The 21,621-nt window shown below is 43.5% G+C and overlaps 1 protein-coding gene across 1 annotated transcript in view; it reads left to right on the top strand.

Moving 5' to 3' along the window:
• The first annotated feature begins 13,133 nt into the window (after window positions 1–13,133).
• The window catches only part of LOC102568256 (cytosolic phospholipase A2 beta), a 50,915-nt gene continuing 42,427 nt past the window's right edge, over window positions 13,134–21,621 (top strand). The window contains exons 1-2 of the mRNA XM_019496493.2: window positions 13,134–13,248; window positions 19,923–19,995. Coding sequence (XP_019352038.1) covers window positions 13,228–13,248; window positions 19,923–19,995 — 94 coding nt within the window. The 5' untranslated portion in view covers window positions 13,134–13,227. The remainder of the gene's footprint in view (window positions 13,249–19,922; window positions 19,996–21,621) is intronic.

Genomic DNA, 21,621 nt, shown 5'->3' with positions numbered 1-21,621 from the left:
TTGTTACTCTCAAGTCTGTGCTTTTGTATTCTCCTTCCCTTTTGATAACTTCTGATGACTTGATCCGTGGCTATCGCTGGTTGGTCATCTTACGTCTGCGTAGCTCATCACATACTAATTTGGTTTTTCTGGGCCTTCCCCTAATTTGGTCTGTTCACCCAAAACAAGGACTCAGGGCCCCTGCTCTGGGGCCTTGTTAGCTGGTGCCACTTTATCTCATGTTATGGAACAGTATGGTACCTGCTCCCTCTGTTTTCCAGACTATATGTCCTTGTTGTCCTTGTTGTGTTAGACAGCCTGTCTGTTTCCAAGGCTCTGTGAAACTGTGTGACTGTGTGATGCAGACACTTAGAAATCAATTAACCCCTGCTGCCCATCCCGAACCATTCTAACTCATATATCTATACCTATAAGCCAATTCCCCCCAAACAAACCTTTAATTACCATTCTTAAGCCATCATCTACTTCACCCTCATACCTTCCAGTTTGGTGTCATCCATGAACTTACTGAGTGCGCAATCCATCCCATCTTCCAGATCGATAATGAAGATATTGAACAAAACAGGCCCCAGGACCGACTCCTGGGGCACTCCACTTGATACTGGGTGCCAACTAGACATTGAGCCATTGACAACTACCCCCTGAGCCCGACAATCCAACCAGTTTTCTATCCACCTTACAGTCCATTCATCTAACCCATACTTCTTCAGCTTGTGTGAAAGAATGCTTTAGCAAGCCTTTTGATACAATCTCCCACAGCATTCTTCCGAGCAAGCTGAAGAAGTATGGGAATATATATAATGTCCACTGCTTTCCCCTCATCCACAGAGCCAGTTATTTCATCATAGAAGGCAATCAGGTTGGTCAGGCATGACTTGCCTTTGGTGAATCCATGCTGCCTGTTCCTAATCACCTTCTTCTACTCCAAGTACTTAGAAATGGATTCTTTAAGGACCTTCTCCATGATTTTTCCAGGGACCGAGGTGAGGCTGACTGGTCTGTAGTTCCCTAGATCCTCCTTCTTCCCTTTCTTAAAGATGGGCACTATATTTGCCCTTTTCCAATCACCCAGGACCTCCCCTAATCACCTTGAGTTTTCAAGGATAATGGCCAGTGGCTCTGCAATCACATCAGCCAACTCCCTTAGCACCCTCAGATGTATTGCATCTGGACCCATGGACTTGTACACATCCAGCTTCTCCAAATAGTCCCTAACCTGTTCTTTCACCACTGAGGACTGCTGACCTCCTCCCCAAGCTGTGCTACCTGGTGCAGTAGTCTGGGAGCTGACCTTGCCTGTGAAGACTGAGGTAAAAAAGACACTGAGTACTTCAGCCTTTTCCTCATCATCTGTTACTAGGTTGCCTCCCCCATTCAGTAAGGCACCCACACTTTCCCTGGCCTTCCTCTTGTTGCTAACATACTTATAGAAACCCTTCTTGTTACCCTTCATAGAGTGCTGGTCCTCCAGATCGACTGAAGAGGACCAGAGGGAAGTATTAGGGGGACAGTAATAAACAGTGGACAGCCTTGGAGGAGGGACAGATTGCCACACTCACACGATAGTTGCATGTGTATCTGTTTTGCACACATCATGCTAAGTGTCAGCAACACAGTTTAGGTTAAATGCAACCTTGACACAGATAGGGAGCATGATGTATCTGAGTGGGAGGCAGGATGATGACTGCTGTTGTAAACTATTGGGAAGAAGGAAGTGTGAACAAGGCTGGAGGCCAAGGATCAAGTGTTTATTTCTAGCTCCAGTTGTTGAGCTGGATTGGCATATATAGCCACATTTCTTACTTTGAAAAATTTTAGCAAAAAAAAAAGTTGTTATTGACTAAATACACCTGTCTGTGTGATTATCCCTCAAAGAGTTAAACAACTCCTAGGGAACAGTCCCTGACTTCCCAGTATATTCAGGTGATGTAATACTTCTAATATTATATCCTTTCCGGTTTTGTGTAATAGGAAAATTCACCTAAACTGGTCTTTGAAACTCAAACACCATCCTAATGTCCTGCCAAAGAGTTGAATTAATTTACCTTTTGACCACTGAGTATTTTCTCCCTGACTTCAAGGGAGCTTTGTATGAGAAAAGAAAGCAAGATTTTAGCCCGTATCAACTGCTATAGCTATACAGTATACCCATCTCTCAAATTTGTTTTCAGAGCTGGAAAATTTTTCCATATGTAGAGTCGCAGAAGGATAGGTTCAACTTTACCCAGAACTTAAACACTCTAAAGCATATATAAATGGGCTTCAACGGAGGGATGTAGGTTGTAGCTGTGTTGGTCTAAGGACACAGGCAGACAAGGTTCTTTGGGTAAATCTGATATCTTTTATTAGACCAATTCAATAGTTGGACATTTTTTTCTTAGCAAGCTTTTGGGTTTAAAAACCCTTTGGCAGACTGTGTAAGCCTCTGCAGTTGGTGTGTGCTCTTCCTGGATGAAATGAATAGTAAAGAAGCCAGAGGCTGGGCTGCATGCAAGGCAGGCAGTCTGTGACAATGTAAATTGAGGAGTCAGTGGGTGAGAGACAGGGGGGGAGGAGGAGGAAGATGGATGAATATAGCACAGAGGTGGGCAATTATTTTGGGTGGAGGGCTGGCTGCTTACTAAGTTGTGGCAAGCTGTTAAGGGCCACATGGGTAGCCTCACCCCCTGGTCACCATCTTGAGACCAGAAGTCCCGCCTGTAACCTCTTACCTTTGCCACCGGAAGACCCTCCCCTTGCCCCTGGAAGTACTTCTTTGGGGAAGAGGGTCTACCATCTTAGGGAAAAAAAACCCAATAACTGTGCACCAGAATGAATGCACACTGGAAATCTATTAAAGACAAGAACACTCAATTACCGGTGGGGGCACATTTCTCACGAGAAAACCGCTCTCTCTCCAATCTCTCAGTTCTAATCCTCAAAGGGATTTTACAAAACACTTTCCAGAGATGAGCCTATGAACTTCACTTCATCAACCTCCTAGATACAAAAAATCATGCACTAAATTTAGACATTGGCTTTATGGCACCTTATAACCTCTCTGACATCTGACTTCTCAGGAACCTCTCCACTATTTAACTGCTACATTCATCCCCCTTTTCTCTCCCCCCTCAAGCCTGTCTCTCACCCACTGACTCCTCAATTTACATTTGCACTGACTGCCTGTCTTGCATGCATCCCAGCCTCTGGCTTCTTTACTATTCCTTCCATCCAGGAAGAGCACACACCAACTGCAGAGACGTCTTCAACTTGGTGACGGGTTTTTAAATCTAAAAGCTTGCTAAAAAAATGTTTTTTTTCCAACTATTTAGTTGGTCTACTAAAAGATATCAGATTTACCCAAAGAACCTTGTCTTCAATGGAGGGATACATTTCTGACTCGAACTACTGCCTCTGGACACACTAGTACTTTCTGGAAAATTCCTATCGTGGTCTCTGAGCTGGCCCATGCATTTATAGATAGAGATACTGGTCTTCCACAAATTATTTAAATACTGGAAAGATGTATAGCTTAATAAAAATTAACAGCATATACACAATGATAAAACAATTTTTTTCATGTAAAGGATGAGTTATAATTACCCCTGTGTACCAGGAATATCTACAACACATCCCAGCATAACAGAAGTATGGTAATCATTTTCTGCATTTCCATGATGCCTTTTATCTGAGACATTCCAATAGTCACAATGTTCCTGTTAATAACACTAGCTATTATTAGCCTCACTCTGCTGTACAATGGTGAAATCAAGATAAAGTGACTCCTCAAGTTTACACAGTCGTTCAGGTTACAGCCTGGTAATACTCAAGCTAGAGTTGGGGGAGGAGAGGAATATGATACTATGTCTAGCTTCATTTTCCTTATTTTCTTTTAACCAACAGCGTACAATTATTTCACACTTCATTTCATGTTTGAACCATCCATATCGTTAGCTGTCTATATATAGCATCTGTCGAGGAGGGTGAAATACAAGAAAAGCTACAGCAGCTAAGTACTTCTTGGTTGCAGTTTTAAAATATGCAAGGAGTGATAGCTGATGACTACAGCTAGTTGACATTTTTCTGATGCAGTTGTTTTCCTGCTGAAAAATGCTGATTTGATAGAATGGATTTGTCCCTGTGGAATGTGTAGAATCCACTGAACTTGCTTAACAGCTCTCTGGCTCCTAGAGCTTCATGGACTGCCAGCTGGGCTCTCCTGCTCCATGAGTTGCCAAGTTACCCTGCTTGCTGGGATACAAGCCACCCAGATCCACTGACTGCCTACTCCCTGTGATCCTTGGCTTTAGGCTTCCCCAGATCCTTGCACAGCCAGGTCTCCTACTGACCAGCTCACAGGATTGCCTACTTGATCAGCAGGAGGGTGGTCATTTAGTTAAGGCATCTGGCTCCCTGGCTGGCCCCCCAGTTGCTATGGATGATGCTGTCTGGTTCCTTGGAGCCCAACGTCCATGGGCCCACAACTCTTTTGCTTACCAGTTCCCCAGACCACCAATCTGGCAACAAACTAGCTGGGCAGATAGGGAAATGGCTAGTGATTCTGAGAGCTAGCCCAGAACCTTTCAGAAAAACCATTGTAATTCTTTTCATAGATTTCATAGACACTAGGACTGGAAGGGACCTCAGAAGATCATCGAGTCCAGCCCCCTGCCCCAGGGGCAGGAAGTCAGCAGGGATCATAGGGCCCTAGCAAGATAAACATCCAGTTGTCTCTTGAAGGTGTTCAAAGTAGGTGCTTGAACCACCTCTGGCAGCAGTCTATTCCAGACCTTGGGGACTCAGACAGTAAAGAAGTTCTTCCTTATGTCCAGCCTGAAATGGTCATGGAGGAGTTTGTGACCGTTCAACCTTGCCATCCCTTGGGGTGCTTTCAAGTGGATTTTTTTTTTAAATCTACTTGGAAAATGTTTAACTTCTGACTGGGAACTAAAGGGTTTGTTTGTTGTTTTTTTAATATGAATCTTCCACTCACCTGAATGCACATGAAGGTGTGCTTCCTCTGGGTGAACTGCTTGCTTAATAGTATGTGGTTGACAAAGGGTGTCAGTATAGGTGAGAATGAGCAATAGCCAGCAATTATCAGACTAATGATTGATTGGGTATTAATAAGTTTGAATCATATTTTGTGCCATTTTGGTATTTTTGTTCTATCCATTTCTATTACACTGGCGGAGACAGGGTACAGATAACATATGGTGTAGACAGCACCATTGGAAGTTTGCTCTCTTATGTATCTGTGGTCCTGTCAGTAGGAGGATAGGAACTTGATTCTTGAGTTCTCCATGCGGGAAGGCACCTTTGGAAAGCTCTTGAAGTTTTCCATAGGAACCCCACTGGTGCTAGCAACTCCAGACTCAGCCCATTCCCTCTAGGACTGGCAGGACCAAGCTTGGTCCTGTGTCACCTGACTCTGAATAGTTTAGCAAACAAGTAGTTGAGGAGGCTAATATTACTGTGCTCCTGTTCCAAGCAGTCTGACTGACTCTTATAGTGTATTTGGAACAGACCTGGCATGCGTGTCTTGCACTGGGTTGCATCCTCTAGTTCTCTTTGCCTACCCCTTCTATGTTAACCCTTCAATCAAAGCTGTCAAACTTGGGGGCCTAAAGCAACATACCCAATTCCATAGTTAGGCACCTAAATAAAACTGAGCTTCTTTTCAGAGCTGTTATAAGTTTTCATCAGCTTCCTAGGAGTTAGCATACCAGGTTCTTGGATTTCAAGGGCTCGTATGTTGATAGTTCAGCAGCTCCAGAAGTCTCAGAGCAGTATCAAAATAAAGATTTCAGAGGAGAGAAATCAATACATGGGAAAAATTATGACCTTTCTAACTAAATATGATTTTTTAGAATGTCAGTTATGTGTTTAATAAGCTGCTGAGGTGTCTGAAATATTAAAAACACCAACTGTGCCAAAAGTAATTAAGAGACAGTGCATTGATCACTCATGAATCCATCTGTCTAGCTTTTAAATTCATTCTGTAATGACATTTTAAAAATTCTGGTCGTGTTTTGAATAATAAACCCCCCCCCCCCCCAGGGTTTTTTATGATGCTTCACAGGGATGTTGTGGGATGCATCCAGGACTTGAAAACAGTAGAAAAGCACTGGAGAAACTTTGTAGCCTATATACTTTACTTCACATGAACGCAACTGTATCAGCAGTTGCAAGAATGAAAATTTTAGATTTCTTAATCTTGCCTGTACTGCATTAAATGCTTCTTGGAACCAGCAAGCAGTACATCTGTAAAGTATTCTTTGCTTTTTATAAAGATGCATTCAAAGGTGACAGCAGAACTATATACTAATGTAAATACAATGTAAAATATGCACTTGTTAATGCTTTTAAAAATCAAATTTTAAAATTAGTTTGCTTTTTTTCTTGTCTTAATGTGCTTTTAAACCATACTTGTATGATTATCTGGATACAAGCAGTACTGGAAAGTAGTAGTATAATTTAATTAATTCATTTATTACAATTTTTTTTTAGCAAACATATTATTTTTTACATATTTTTGCCAGGACTAAAGCACGATTTTTTTAAATAACTGATTCATTTTATAGGGAGTTCCTAATAGTGTATCCTGTAATTCAGGCTATCAAAGGGGTGCCTTTTCTTTTGAAAAGCTTTGGCAAAAAATCTTGTTTAAAGCTGAAATTCTGCATTCTTGGGCTCAGTCCAGGGGTGACATTTTTTTGGGCAGAATTCTTATATAATAAAGGGCTTAGTCCATCTGTCTATCTGCCTGTAACACTCTTGGAGCACTCTGATTGGTTAGTGAAACAACCAATCAGAGTGCAGAGAGGTGCTATGATGGTGGGGACAGAGTGGCAGGGGGTGAGGCTACACTGCTGGCCTGGCCCTCCTCCCCCCGCTCCATCCCTGCTGTCATGGTGGTGCTCTGCCACCTCTGAGGAGCAGGGCTGGTGGGGTGAGGGTTGGGGTGGGGCCAGAGGCACTGGTGGTGGCGGTGGCACGGGGTGCTGGCAGAGAGGGACAGAGGGGACAGCGGGGCAAGCTTCCCCCCCTTCCCACCACGGGGTGGTGGTGCTCCATCTGCGCCCCCTGCTAACTCCCGCTCTCCCTCCTCTGTCATTCTTGACAGGCAATTGGCTAGTATTTGTATAAAACCCTATCTGGTGTTTTTGAGGTGAAGTTTGGCTGTGCTTATTTTTCATTTTGCAGTGCAAATTTCTTTTGCATCATCATTCCTATTAAAATAAAATAATTATTAGGATTTTTCTTGCTTGCACATATCTCAAAAACAGTTGAACTTTGACACTTTGAGCTCCTTTAGTCCTCTTTCTGGTAGAACAGATTGAGTTATGGGCATTTAAAAATATAGTTCTGTATATGCACAGGAGTAAACTTTTTTTTGCTAGCACTGGATTCTGTGATACCAGTTTAAGAATTATGGGCACAATCCTGCTGCAACATTGCCTAATGACATCAGGTCTTAGGTTACTGTTCCAGTAACTGGACAAAAATCCTTGTCTCGAGCTGAGATATGTTCACCATGGAATGTGAAATGGCTGGGAAGAAGTCATCCTTGTGATCCTCTGTCCCTGGGGACTACTTCAATCCTGATATAAGTTGGAACAGCCCCTGAGAGTTTGCTTGACAAGCCAAGAATGCTTGATTTTGATGATCTTTGACCTTCCTCACGTGTTGCCTACAGAACAGAACAAAACAGGTTATAAAAAGCTGTCTTTACTCCAATGGTATTCAACCTTTGTCCCATGGGCAAAATCCAGCATACAGGGCTATTCACCTGGCCCGGGGGGCTTCCTACAGGTACAAAATTTGGCAGAAAGGGAGTAAAGGAAGCATTATTGCTTTGGCTTCTAGAGCCACTGTTTCCCCGCTGCCAAATTTCTGGACCTATAGGGAGCTCTATGGGATGAAGGATATGGCCCCATGTGCTGGATCATGCTAGTGGTTGGGGGTTACTCCATGGCTGGATCTGCACTGGGGACTGACTTTGTGCACCAACCCCACGCTGCCATACTGGAGCCAGCTGTGGACCACTTCTGGGGCACTTACCTTGCTTTTGGGGCTGGAAGGTTGAGCAGTGTTGCTTTAGCCTGTTGTCCTAGAGCATGCCTTTCTTTCAGCAAGGTTGGGCTGGTTGAAGATCATCAGATCTGGTCCCAGATACCTAGATGCAGACATTTTTCAGCATGGCTATTTTCTCAGTAGGCAGGTATTAACACAGAAGAGATTCTATATTAAAATCTCTGTGAGTCCGTAGAGCTCACAAGCTTCTCACCAGGAAGCCTTCCTTTGGTAGAAGATATAATCATACAAAAACAAATCACTGGATTCTTAATTGCTACAAATAGGCCTGTACACATCTCTAAGTCATTAACAGCATTTAAATTATTGTTAGCATGCTTCTACAAATAGGTTGATGTCATAGGAAAGCATGAATGTGGTTACTGGAAGAAAAGTCAGATTATGAACTAAAAGGAAGGCAGGGGAAACTTAGGCTCAATACTGACTTGTGTAATCCTTCCAGCTTTGGAATAACCCACCTCCTGAGGGAAATGGTGACGGTCATACTGCTTAAAACAAGGCTGGATGAACCACCAAAGAATGCATGGTAGCGATCAATTCTGAGTGGGCCGGACTATAGACAGGATGATCTAATGTTTTTTCCATCTCTGACATAGTTTTCATGCATCTATGAGCCTCGTTTTTGGGTACCTCTCATTGGCTGTTCTGTATATACCTGATTGGATACCTCACAGATACCATTCAGTAATAAGTCATAACTCAAGTCCTCTTTTAACACCTGTGACTTACATGTGTCTGCTGCATTTTGCGTAAGTGGCTTATAGCTCTGCTGTATTCATCTTGGGGTGGGTCACTCAGTGAGTTGGAGCACCTTCGACTGGCACTCCTACTTCCAGGACAATACTTAACAATACTACTACTTCCACGACCTTAACAATTGTTAAGGTTATGGATGTAGTCTGCCTGTCTCATTGTCATGGCGTCTATGCTCATTTGGGCCTGGCTTTCTTCACTTCACATTTCACTGCAGTCCTTTCAGTCAGTTGGGCCCAAATTCATTGTTTCTTATTTTCCCTGTGCAGGTGATGGCTTGCTCAAAGGTGCTGTTGCTGGCTTTCCCAAGTCCACTGCATACTTTATCCATAGTTCCCTTGATGATATTTCAAGGGAGATCTTTTCAGTAGTGTAGAATCTGTGAGGATTGTTTCATTTTCCTATAATTTATTCACTGCCTTGATGCAAAGGCAGAATCTGTCTCTTTGAAATCAGCAGCTTCTGATTCTTGAAGCCTCCTTGGGCCAAATTCTAAGCTATCTCGTTAGATTCTCCTCAGATAAACTCCCATTGAATAAAACACTTATGTAAAAGGACTTTCAAATTTGACTCTTCAGGACCCATGGCTCAGTAAGGGCTTCAAGATTTGACTTCTGAATTTCAACCGAAAAACATTGATGCATGTGTCATACTTCCATAAACCAATTCTTCCTCTCAGGTTTATGGTTGAATGTAATATCTACCCAAACACAGGGGTATATGCTGAGATAAATGCACATTGATGCCAGTTGGAGATTTCTTGAATAAAATTTTAATTTAAAGTTCTTAGAAACCGTCCCCTGTGAAAATATATTGAAAAATAATTACTCAGTTTTTGAGATGGATCACCACATTCTCTTTACTATTATAATAAAAGAAAAACAGTCTTGAAACACATACAGAATGTGTTTCAACATGCAGATTTAATGACATATTATAGAAAGGTAAGCTTGCAAGCCTAAAATGAAACCTGGCAATTGGCAGACAATTTCTTCCCACCTGGATTCTTATGACAAGTTCATAACAGGATTACACTTTGCACATTCAGTTGCACATTACTTAATCATGTTTTCTCACTGACAAAATATAGGTTAAAGAACAAGTGACAAATGCTTTTAGTTTACAAAAGATTTTTGTGGGTGATATCTTTTTTTGGACCAACTGCATAGCTGGGAGGGACACAAACAAGCTTTTGTGCACCTTGTAATACCCTTGGTTAAATTTGCACAGGAAGTGGTGATTGCTTTATTTCAGGAGAGCAAAACAAAAATATATAGAACTCTTTTTTCTGAAAATGTTGCCATTTTGAAATGTTTTATTTTGACACTTTAAAAATGCTGTTTTTGATTTTTTTTCAAATGGCTTTTTAGGGTAGAAGTTTAAAATATGAAAAAGGTTTTGGAAAGGGTTTAAATTACCTTAAAATTAAACAAAACTTTTTGTTTCGAACTGTACCAAAATACTATTTTTATTTTTGTTTTGCTGAAATGTTAAAAAGTATTTTGGAGTGTTCCAATCTATTCTGCATCTTACATGATAGAACTAAAGTTCTGAATCCAGGTCCTTGCAGATAAGTATTCCACTAATGCAGCGATTCCCAACCAGGGTGCCCGGGCTTGAGATCCTTTCAAGGGTGCTGTGGCATGCCAGACAATGTTAGCACTGTGAGGTTTGCAAACATGATACACAAGATAAACCCAAAGATTTCAAATAGAAACCCATAGTTGTGGTCTTTCTGAGTTCTCTGCAACAGAAAAAGTGCTGTATTATTTTTCTGTAGTCAAAAAAAAGAGTGAAAACTTAAAGAGTTGGTGTTTTGTGAGGTGTGCTGTGAATCTCTATCCAGGGGTGACTCAAGTCTAAAAAGTTTGACAACCACTGCACTAACAAGCAGCCTTATTTCAGGGGCCATTAGAACAAAGGAATTACAAGATTTCAGACACTTTTTAACTATCTTCCCAGCTCTGGGGGCATTCTTTCTAAATTAGGGTTAAGCCACATTATGAAGAAGCTTTGCTCTGTGGGTGCCATTGCCTCAATAAATAATATGCTTCATTACACAAGGATCTCAGTTTAGTACCTTTCATAAGTATGATCTTAATAATCTTTTTAAATTCATACTGGCAGCAAAATAATCTCCCTGCTGTATGGAGTCAACACCATTTTATTTCAGGACTCATGGTCAGCAACAGCAGAGCTGCGATTGTGAGTGGCGACTTGGTAGGGGCTGAAAAGCGACAGGTTGTATTAATTGGAGTCTTGAAATAAGTAAAACGTAGCCCTTGTGTATTGGAAAAAGGATTGGGTTACTCCCCTCCCAGTCTTTATAGGTTCTTATACCACCCTACTCATTAATATCTGTGTGCTCCTGAGGGTTACATGATTTGACTGACATTTCTTACATTTGGTTTCTTTATCAGCCTTTCCCCAAGATATTCATAATAGTGCTTGGAATACAGACAGAAAAAAAAGGAGTGATGCTTCTATATGACACCAAAACTTGCTTTCTTGATAGCCAAGAAATAAAGCAAGAAGTTGGATGTAAGAAGATATACAATACTAACCCTTAGTGCCTTCTAACAGCTCTTTTCTCTTTCTGCTGCAGAAACACCCTTCATAAATCATAGTCACAAATCTATGTTTATTTTATGAGCATCTAGAACACACTGATATGCGCCCAACATGATGTAATCATAAATGTTATGTAGAGGGCAGGGTAGACATTCAGAACTGGTGAGCTCCCTTGTAAGCTTCCTCCCTAATGCATTGTGCTTCTTTCTTTAGTTTGCTTTAGACATGGCTTTTAATTTTGCCTGTTTCTTTAATATAATTGATGCTCTTTGCCTTGCTTTCTGCATCCTGTACTTTTTCAGATCTATAGTGAGGTCTGAAATCACCTCTTTGTTATCTGTCTTACCTTCCTTGTGCCAATGAAGAAATGTGCTTGATTCCTCCCACCATACTTGTTGACAAATGCTGACGCAGCACAAAATGTCTTATGTATTTTGGCTGTCCTAATTTGCAAGAAAAAAAGAACTCCATATCCTCTGAAAATAGCTATTGCCCCTTTGCTTTGTTATTTTCTTGCTAATTCTATGACTGTTAGGCAGCTCTTTTTTTCTTTTACAGCTGCTCTTGAGACAGTGCATTCCCTTTCTTTTTCAATGAAGTCTGGGTCTCCTGGCTGTAGCTACTCTGTTTTTTACCTGCAGTTCTGTTTCTTAACACATACTTCACTTTTAATGGAGCTAACTTGTCTCTGTCTTCTCTGCTTTTGTATTTCTTCCTCTTCCACCTGTGACTTTATCACTGCCTTTTCTCCTACTGCTTCTCAGTTCACTGTGGTAGACATACCTGAACTAGTTTTAAACTGCCTCAGGTGCTGGGTGATATTGAAACAATCTATTCTGAATGCCGCAACACCACAGAGTGCAGTGTATGCAAACTGTTTTAGGATTTATGCTGCTCTTCAGGAGGACTTTGCAGCCTATGCTGATCCTGGTGTTGTTGTGGCTGTACTGATACTGGTATCTAAGCCCACTAGTTTAAAGCTAGCTTGAGTATGTCCACACAAGTGACTGTCACAGCAGGACTGTAGTGTAGACCAGGGCTGCCCAACAGGCAACTTGAGGGCTGCATGTAGCCCATGAGCTCTTAAAATATGGCCTCTTCCACTGCTGTGCAGTGGAGGGTAGGGAGGTAGCAGGCTGCCAGTGCAGGTCTCTGTAGCACTGGCATGGCCTGTGTGGTGGGGTGGATTTTGGGACAGCTGCCCTGCAGCAGTGCTGACTTTTGGCACATGCTGACACCATCTGCAGCCGCTGGCCACACCAAAGCTGGAGAGCCCTGGTGCAGACAAACCCTAAGAGACATGTCTATACTGTATCCTTGCAGCCGCAGGGATGTGGTGTAGAGGGATGTCCTCACAGCTGCAGGGATGAACTGCAGCAGTTAATACTAAGGAAGTATTAACGTGCTTCCTTAGCACTAGTCTTGAAGCATCAATATTGGAGACAGTTAAAGGTGCCGCTTTAGTAGGAAATTTTTTAAAACTTTTGTATCAAAGGAAAATCAGATGTATCAGCTTTTCAAGGACAACCCCCAGACACATATATGGAAACATGAATGATGTTATATAACACTTCAATCAAAATGAAAATCCCCCAAAATGAAAATAGCTGCAACATTTGTGCTATTGAAGATGTTATCAGTGCACTCATAGACTGTTTTCTCCACATGGAGGAGTCAGAGGGCGGAGTTCCGAGTCTGAATAATTACTTATCCCTTGAGATGTGTCATTATAAAGAAGAACGAGCTGTGAATGTTCCTGTCAGCCAACAGATCTGTTACTCAAGTGCTAGTTGGGATTTTGTGATCCTCCTCCTCATCTTGTAAGTAATGGGGGACTCGTTGTATAAGGTAAGAAAATCTCAACTATCTTCACTTCCTTAATGATGATCAGAGACCCTGTAGTCGGAGAGACTGTTAAGAGTTCTCATCTGGAAACTCTTGTGTGGCTTGCACTTTGTCACTTGCAGATTGAATCACTGCCGGTTGAATGTAGCGCAGAGATTGTGTCTTTAAGATAATGTCTGTAGCCTCCACAGTCCTCATGGAAGTTCATCATGTTTGGACTTGCGTTTTCCTAGTAGGAAGTGGCACTTTAAGTATTTAATGAGACACTTTTTATGACAAGTAAGAAAAATTGTTAACAGCGCAAGTTATTTTCCCACGTTTCAAAAGAGAGGGAGATGCAACTGATAGAGGGTATTTCCCTCTGACACGTTCTAACTAGAATGCTTTGGCATGCCTCACTGTCACATGTATTAAACATCCCATGTTTCAAAATGGCCGCAGGGGCACTTCAACTACAACTCATTGAAAGAACTTTAGTTAAAGCACCCCTGTGGCCATTTTGAAATGCAGGATGCTTAATACACATGACTGTGAGACATTTTAATTAAAGCAGTTCTCCGGGAACTAATCTAATTAAAACGCACCCCCCCACATGTCCTTGTGCATGTCTATAGGCACCTGAGAAGACTGAGGGAGGCTTGATAACAATCTTTAAATACAAAAAAGGCTGTTATAAAGAGGATGGTGACCAACTATTTCCTGTGTCAGCAGGGGAAGGGAAAGAAATAATAGGCTGAAATTGCAACAATGAAAATTTATTTTAGACATTAAGAAGTTGTTTTTTTAACTTAAGGGTGTTTAAGCACTGGAACACATCACATAGAGATCCTGTGAAATCTCTGTCTCTGCCAGTTTTTAAGTACAGGTTAGGCCAGCATTGTCTGGGATGTTTTAGGCAGAGATCGCCTAGATAACTTTCATGCTAGAAACTGAGGTACCTACAGAGTTCAGGTACCTCCTATCAGGGGTTAGAACAGGCAGCCAGGCCTGGGCTGATTGACCAGCTGGGGTGTGTTAGGCCTGCCATGACTGTACTCCCCCGATTGGCTGAGAGGGGCAGCAGGGCCCCTATTTAAGTCCACCAGGAGCAACAGTCTGTAGGTTCTTCAACAAACATGCCTTTGGGTTCCATATCTTGTTCCTGAACATGTTGCTCCTGGCCTCTGCCTTCCTGACCCTGGCTGCTGAGCTCCCATGTTGCTCTCTCGCTCTCTGTCCTTCCCTTCCCCTGGCTTTTTTGCTGTTCCTGTGCTCTCCCTTGACTGTATGATTCCAGTTCCAAAATCTCAGCGCCTGTCATTATGTCTGACTGCCTATGTGCTGGGAGTGTTAATAGCTCTGGCATTAGGTAGTAGCTGAGAGAGTGATTCAGACCTACATTTTTTATTACAGCACTTAAAGTGGAGGTCAGGTGACTGAGTCCTGCCTAAACCACTTTACAAATTTATCCTTAAGCACCCTTTAGAGGTACAGTAAATGAGGTTATTACCAATTATCACAGATCATGTAGTCTTTCTTTCCATATGGAGAACTGTATTTGCTATGTTATGACTTATCTTGAAAGGCCTTTATTTTTTAAATGTACACCATGTGCGGGCCGGGTCTGACCCCGGGCCCTTTTCGTAGCTCTGCACGCGGGCTGTGGCCAGTAGCCCGGGCAGGCCGGATCGGAGAGGGAGGTCGCCGAGCCAGAATTAGGCACAGACACGTAACGATTGATTTTAAGATTGTTTTACTTACACCGAGATGGTCGTGGTGTAGGCTGAGAACTTGCTTGAGTTGCAGTTACAACAGAAAACACGAACCCACGTGGAGGTTGCAAGGCTCCACGCAGACAGAACTCGAACAATCATGTGGAGGTTGCTAGGCTCCACGCAGACAAACTCCGGATGTCCAGGACAAGCGCGCATTAAACTCGTTGATACGTCTTATAGTAGGCTCCGTTCGAAGACGGGAAGAGGTGGGTGGTGGATCAGGCCGCCAAACCCCTCTGAGCGACACACGGGGTTTCTATTACCCTGCCGTGCACACCCAGAGTCCCCACGAGATGGATGCGGAGTCCTCTTCAGCTTGGGCGGAAACTGCTCAAGCCTCTTATACAGCTAGCAGGCCAATCGCTAGCCGCCACGAGTGAATAATTTAGCACTAGCCAATTGCGGGGCACAAATTTGCATATGACGAGTGGGAAATCTTTGCACTGTGCATTTCTGTGTTGCAAAGGGAAATGCACCCTGCAAAGATCGCTGCAAAGTGGCGGGAACACTCCTTTGCACGCGGGTTCTCTGCGCAGCAGAACTCCTCCGTGCAATGAAGCTGCAAACCCACGGGGATAATTCGAGTGCCGAAGCACACACAAAAAAATCAGACCTTTGGGTCATGACACACCATATTGGATATTTATGTTTGAGGAGGTAAATCGAGAAAGTGAACTTTGAATTTGGAATAAAAAATGGTGACATTTGTGATGAATCTTGGTTCTTGTGGGAGTCCATGTCCCAATCTTGGACCAGCTCTCAAACTATTTCCTGCATATTTCCAGGTCCAAAAAAGAGGACACCTGTCCACGTGGGGGGTGGGGGGGGTGGTGGCAGAATATGATCTTGGGGATGGGCAGTGACATGTTGGTGCCCTGCCCCTGCCCATTCTGTTTCCCCTCACCAACAAACCACATCCCCCCCATCCCTGCTGCTGCCCCTCACTCCAGACCCATTGACCCCAGCACTGCCAGTGCCCCTCACTCCCAAATGGCAGTACCCTGCCCCCCACCCCTTGCTGGTGTCCCTTACTCACAACCCACAGCCCCCTGGCACTGCCAGTGCCCTGAATACCCAACTCGCAGTCATCCATCCCATCCCCCATGCCCCTCACTCCTGATCCACACTCAGTCCTGGTGGGTGTCCATCACTCCAGACCTGCAGCTCCCTCCACCCCTCCCAGCCCCGCCGGTGCCCCTCACTCCCAACCTGCATCCCCCTGCCCCCCAGCTCTGCTGGTACCCTTCACCCCTGACCTGCATCCCCCCAGCAGCTCAGGCAGTGCCTCTCACCCCTGATCTGCAGCTCCTGCCCCTGTAAACCCTGCTGGTGCCCCTCACTCCCCACCCATGGCCTCCCTACCCAGTGATGTGCCTTACCCCTGACCACAGCCCCCTGCCACCCAGCCCTGCTGGTGGCCCTCACTTCCAACCCACACCCCTTGCTCCTAGCCCTGCTGCCCAAGCAGCTCCTATGTTGCTCTCTTGCTCTCTGTCCTTCCCTTCCCCTGGCTGTTTTTTGCTGTTCCTGTGCTCTACCACAAGGTGATTGGATGTTGGGGTCATGACAGCCAATCACCTTGCCCGCTGCTCCCAGTTGCAAGCAGCCAGCCTGAGAGGGCAAAGGAACAGCAAAAAACCCAGACATTTTGCTTTTATTTAAACAACCCACCCAGGTGCAGCACAGGGGCCAAAAAAGAGGACTTGCCCGGGAAAACCCAGACGTATGGTAACCCTATCCTGCACAGATGAGCTCCACACCTGAGCTAGAGGGTTCTGTTGTGCCTGAGGAGTGGAGTTCACTCTGCTCTTCATCCCAGGGCATTCAGTTATCTTTTAGATGTCAGGCCTGGGCCATTAAACAACCTGAAGAAAAGGTCTGCGACCTTAAACTTGACTCAAAATTGAGACAAACAAGTAAGGATGAGTAGTCTCTAGCATAGCCCTGGATTTGGCCCAAATGAAAGGATAGGTAGAGCTTAATATTTTGACACATGAAGCTACCCATGACATTTCATATTTTTTCATATAATTACTTGATTAATACCTGTCATTGTACTCTCTGATCAAAGGCAGGGGGCAGAGGGTGGATTTTAGGTTTGCATGAACAAACAGAAGAAGTTTACAATAGCTAAGGGAAGGGGTGACAGACAAGACTTCTTGCAGTGCCAGTTTGGTTCCTGGATTTTGTTCCATCCAAACAATACAAAATGAACTCCACGTCCAACTCAGAAAACATCTTTACAGGAATAGCAATTGGAATATACTGATGCAAGCTGTAAGTTTACTTAGGGACCTTTACCACCTTGATAACATAATCTTACCTTTCTATGAAGAAAGAAGGCCAAACTCTTCCTCCTTAGGTTGACACTAGATATGAGGAGATCATTTACTCTAAGAGTACCTGGGAATTGGTAAGCAATGTCGATTTCAACTTATTAAACCATATACAGCTTGATGAAATTGGGGAAAGTGCCATGATGCCTGTTTATCAATTTAGACTTGTAGTACATTTATTGTATAAATATTGTACAGGTCCCAGAGTCTTTTCTTAAGAAAGGAGGATGATGTGGGTCTCAACATGAATAAAAAGATATTAATTGAGCAGGTGACATTTTGAATCTTGTATTGCATGCAATACTTATTACCTCTTTGGCTCCTAGGCATTGCTAGAATGGGTTCAGTACTGACAGTAAGTAATTAACAAAAATAAATCCCCTGAGATGAGGCAATATGTTATGAACTACTGCACAAATGTATTTATACAGAATGCAGAATTCTATACCTAGATAAGTCAATATACATTTTCATGCAAAATTAGAGCTTGTGTTTTTCCATGGTCAATTGTTGTGCTCAGCATTTCTGTATATGAATGTGAGATGTGTTTGCAATCAGAGGGAAACGGTTGTTGTTTACAAAGGTGGTCTATTTCTCCAGTGAAGGCAACACCTGAGAGGAAAATTCAGTTCATATTGTGCAACAAGTATAGTCAATTAGATTACACATATAGTGCAAGAGTTAGAGTTGAGTGTGTAACATGTTTAATTAGCATATTAATTAAAACTATTTAGCTGTGTGGTTGGCATGAAATCCTGTATTTCCTGTTAATGAAATCTGCCAGAAGTGCTGACTGTATAATACAGTAAGTATTTCTATGCTAAGTAAGTATTTGTATGGAAAGATTCATGTCATATTGTTGCAATCTGATGAAAGGAACGCTTGAGAGAAACTTGGAATTTTCACTTTGTGGCAAAGTTAAACATATTGAAATTTCACCCTGAACTGGAATAAAACATGCTTGGGTAACAGACAACTGTGAGAGGCAGCCTGCATTCACAGTAAAAAAAAATGCCTTGATCAGTCAAAATGGCAAAAAGCTATGCCAAGGGTCCTGGGATTTTATAGGTTGAGAAATGAATGAATCCTAGGCTTTGTTTATACAGGGATATTCAGCAAAATTAATCTGAGTTAATTAAAGGCGGGATCAATTAATCCAAGGGCATTCAGTTTGTACAGACAACTGTTATTAGCGGAGTCTTTTGTGTGCCTCAAAGGAGACACAGTGAACTGGGTCCACCTTAAGGCATGCTAGTCGTGTGTAGATGAAAGGAGAGATGTGCGTGCATGACACTTAATGCTTTTGCACTACTTTAATGGTGTCAATATTTGCATGTCTTGGCAGTGTATTGCACATTAATTCCAGCTGCTGTAGGAAATTCGGCGGCATAATGCACCTTAAATGACTTGGAGTGCAGCAAACTAAAACTCCTTCGAGGAGTTTTAGTTTGCTGCCCCTACAGCCGTGGAGTGAAACACTGGGCTCCGTGCAGCTCAGGGGCTCAGCAGAAAGCCCTGGAGACAGCCTGGCAGCAGCCCGGGAAAGCAGGCTCCACCCAAGAAAAGCAGTGAGACTGATCTTTCTCCCCCAATCTCCCCCCCGCCCCCAGAGCCTGCCTGCCTGCCTAAGCTGTGTGGGGGCCTGGTGCTTCCCACCATGGCTGTGGTGCCCCCTGGGACTGCCCGAGCTGGGTGCCTATGGGTGGGTGCAGCTTGGTGGGGGGGGCTGCCGCTGCCTCAGAGGGAAATACCAGTCCTCCCCACCCCCCACCGCAGTCCAGGGACCGCTCCGCCCACTGGCAGCTCGCCCTCCCCTCCCCGCCACCAGGGAGGCAGGTAAGTCAGTGGGGTGTGTGCATGACGCAGGGGTTTAATCAGCCCTAAATTGCAGTGTTTTTTTTTTAAACCCATCACTTCAGTTTAGGGACCCTGTTTCATCTACACATGCCTAGTGTGTAGATGAAACACCCTGCTTTGTCCACACACACCTGGACCCAGTGCCTAGAACCCAGCAAAGTACTTTCGTAATACAGTGTCAAGACAAGACCAGAAGCCTGTATTAGGTGCCCAGAAATCATTCTGGGATCCAGTATAAATACCTAACTGGAACTCATGCTGGTAGCTGCATGCTGCTTGTCCTGATATTATGCTAGCCCCATTTCTGACCCAACATGGGTCTGTAGTACAAAGCTGTCAGCAGACCTGCAGTGCAGTCATATTCCACAGTCACAAATGCACCCAGGAGATATGAAGGGGCGGGGGCTGTAAGATGACTGCAAATGTTGTTCCTCATTGGAAGCTGGGCCTATACTTCCTCCGTCCATGTGCCTCCCTTCACCTAAACAGCCTGTCATAGGCATAATTTATTCTCATTAGTATACAGTTTCTTCATTTCTAAATAACTGGGTAATAAGGAGACCATTTGAAAGAAAGTGGCATCTCTGGTGGGTTACAAATAGCTTTCCACTCTAAAAGTTGACAACAGAAAACCAGCAAAGGGAGAGGCCTTTTCCCTTACTCTTTTTGAAATATGCTTATTTCTAATATTTTATGTTGATAAAATGCATTTTACTTGGTTTCTCTGCAGAAAACAAGCTCTTCCAACTGCCTGCTTTCTGTAAGAGTCATACGAGCCAGGAACATTACATCAAGGGACCTAGGTGAGTTGTATTCTTCCTTCTGTATTCTTCATAGTTTATGGATTGTGAGCAACAAGTAAATGTAGTGTAATCAAGTAACAGACCTGGATTTTTGTTGGGTGCCCTGAAGCACCTGAAATATGAGCAGAGTAGAGGGAGTAGTTGGAATCTGTTTAGTGGAACAGCAAACTACCATCTAAGTTTCCTTGGGATTGTGTTAGATGAAAAATGTAAAGTAGCAAAGCATGCAGGGTGACGACATTGCACTTGGTTAATCAGCTTAGAGTAGTTTCTAATTTTCATGTCTATAAATTAAAACATAGATTGGAGTCACACCAGACAGCTGGGGTGCTACAAATAAGCTATCAAAGGTTTTCATTGTCTACCATGAGCAGTCAGAGTGCCTCAAATAGCCTCACTGCACAGCACAGTGCCACATGGAGATACTTTTTAAACCTAGCTTAAGTAATGGAAGCAGAAGAGTATGGCCAGCATGGAATTCTGTTCAGGCTCATTCACTCTTGTGAGATGGCATTTTGTGATACAGGCATATCCTAGGAGTATGTCTAAGGGTAAACCAGACAATTCTGAGCATTGCAAACTCCTCTATATTTTGGGGTCTTTGTAGTGCCAGATTCTCAGCTACACAGAATTACTGATTTGTCCTTGATAAGAAAAAGCGACCTGCAGGGCCAGCCCTAGGCATATGCTGAATCCACAGCTAAAATGGGCCTCTTTTGCAACTCTTTTTTTAATTAGCATTCCCTCCATTTCTTTCCTCAGCAGTGACCCCTTTGGAATTATGTACAGTGGGACACTCAGTTGTTGCCCATTTGTAGAGATCTTTTATAGCAATCTTAGTAAGACAAACACCTTAAGACCCCTTTTCCACATGCTTCAAACTCCTCTCCTACATATATTCCTAATGAAAGCATTGTTGACTTGTCCAGCTAAACAAGACATTCCACTAAAGGTGAGGTATGGAATACATTTCTCTTCACAGAGATAAGCACGATCACCTGCTAGTTGACCATAAGAGTGACCAGCAATGTGTATCACTGAGTTCCCCTTTATGTCTTTATTGTCTAATCAAGCTCTTGAGCAAAAAATCAGTTGAGTGAATTACTACAGTGATTCAAATCAGGGGTGATGCGTAGGGGGTGAATGCGGGTGCATGTGCACCCCCTAAGCATGGCAGTGCACCCCCTGAGCGCTGTCAGCGCTTGCCCCCCCTGCTGCCGACAGCACTGGCAGCATCTGCGGGAGCTCCCCCACTTACCACTGCCACGTTCCCACCACTCCCGCTGCCACCACCGTGCTCCTGCCACCGCTGTGCCCCCTCAGCCACCGGGGGTGCATGCTGTTAATGATTTAAATATAAGCATGCACAGATATCCAGATTTACATGGTAACATTTAAAAATATTTGAAAACCACTGCTGTAGTATAAAGTCTTGTACCCGGAAAGAGACTTACCTTGTGGGCCGGATTGTCCAACAACTGTCTAATGCAGATGTGTATTAGTAATGTACTTGTTTTCAGTAAAACATTAGTAACGTGAGCAGTAATGTACAGTTCTGTACCATCAGCCTATAGTGGCTATCAGAGATCTCTGATATGACGTGGCAATTCCTGCGTTCGAAAGAAA

This window comes from Alligator mississippiensis, chromosome 2 (genome assembly GCF_030867095.1).
Source record: "Alligator mississippiensis isolate rAllMis1 chromosome 2, rAllMis1, whole genome shotgun sequence".
Lineage (NCBI taxonomy): Eukaryota > Metazoa > Chordata > Crocodylia > Alligatoridae > Alligator > Alligator mississippiensis.
Note: the sequence above shows the minus strand (reverse complement) of the source record. Positions and strands in the feature narration are given on the sequence as shown.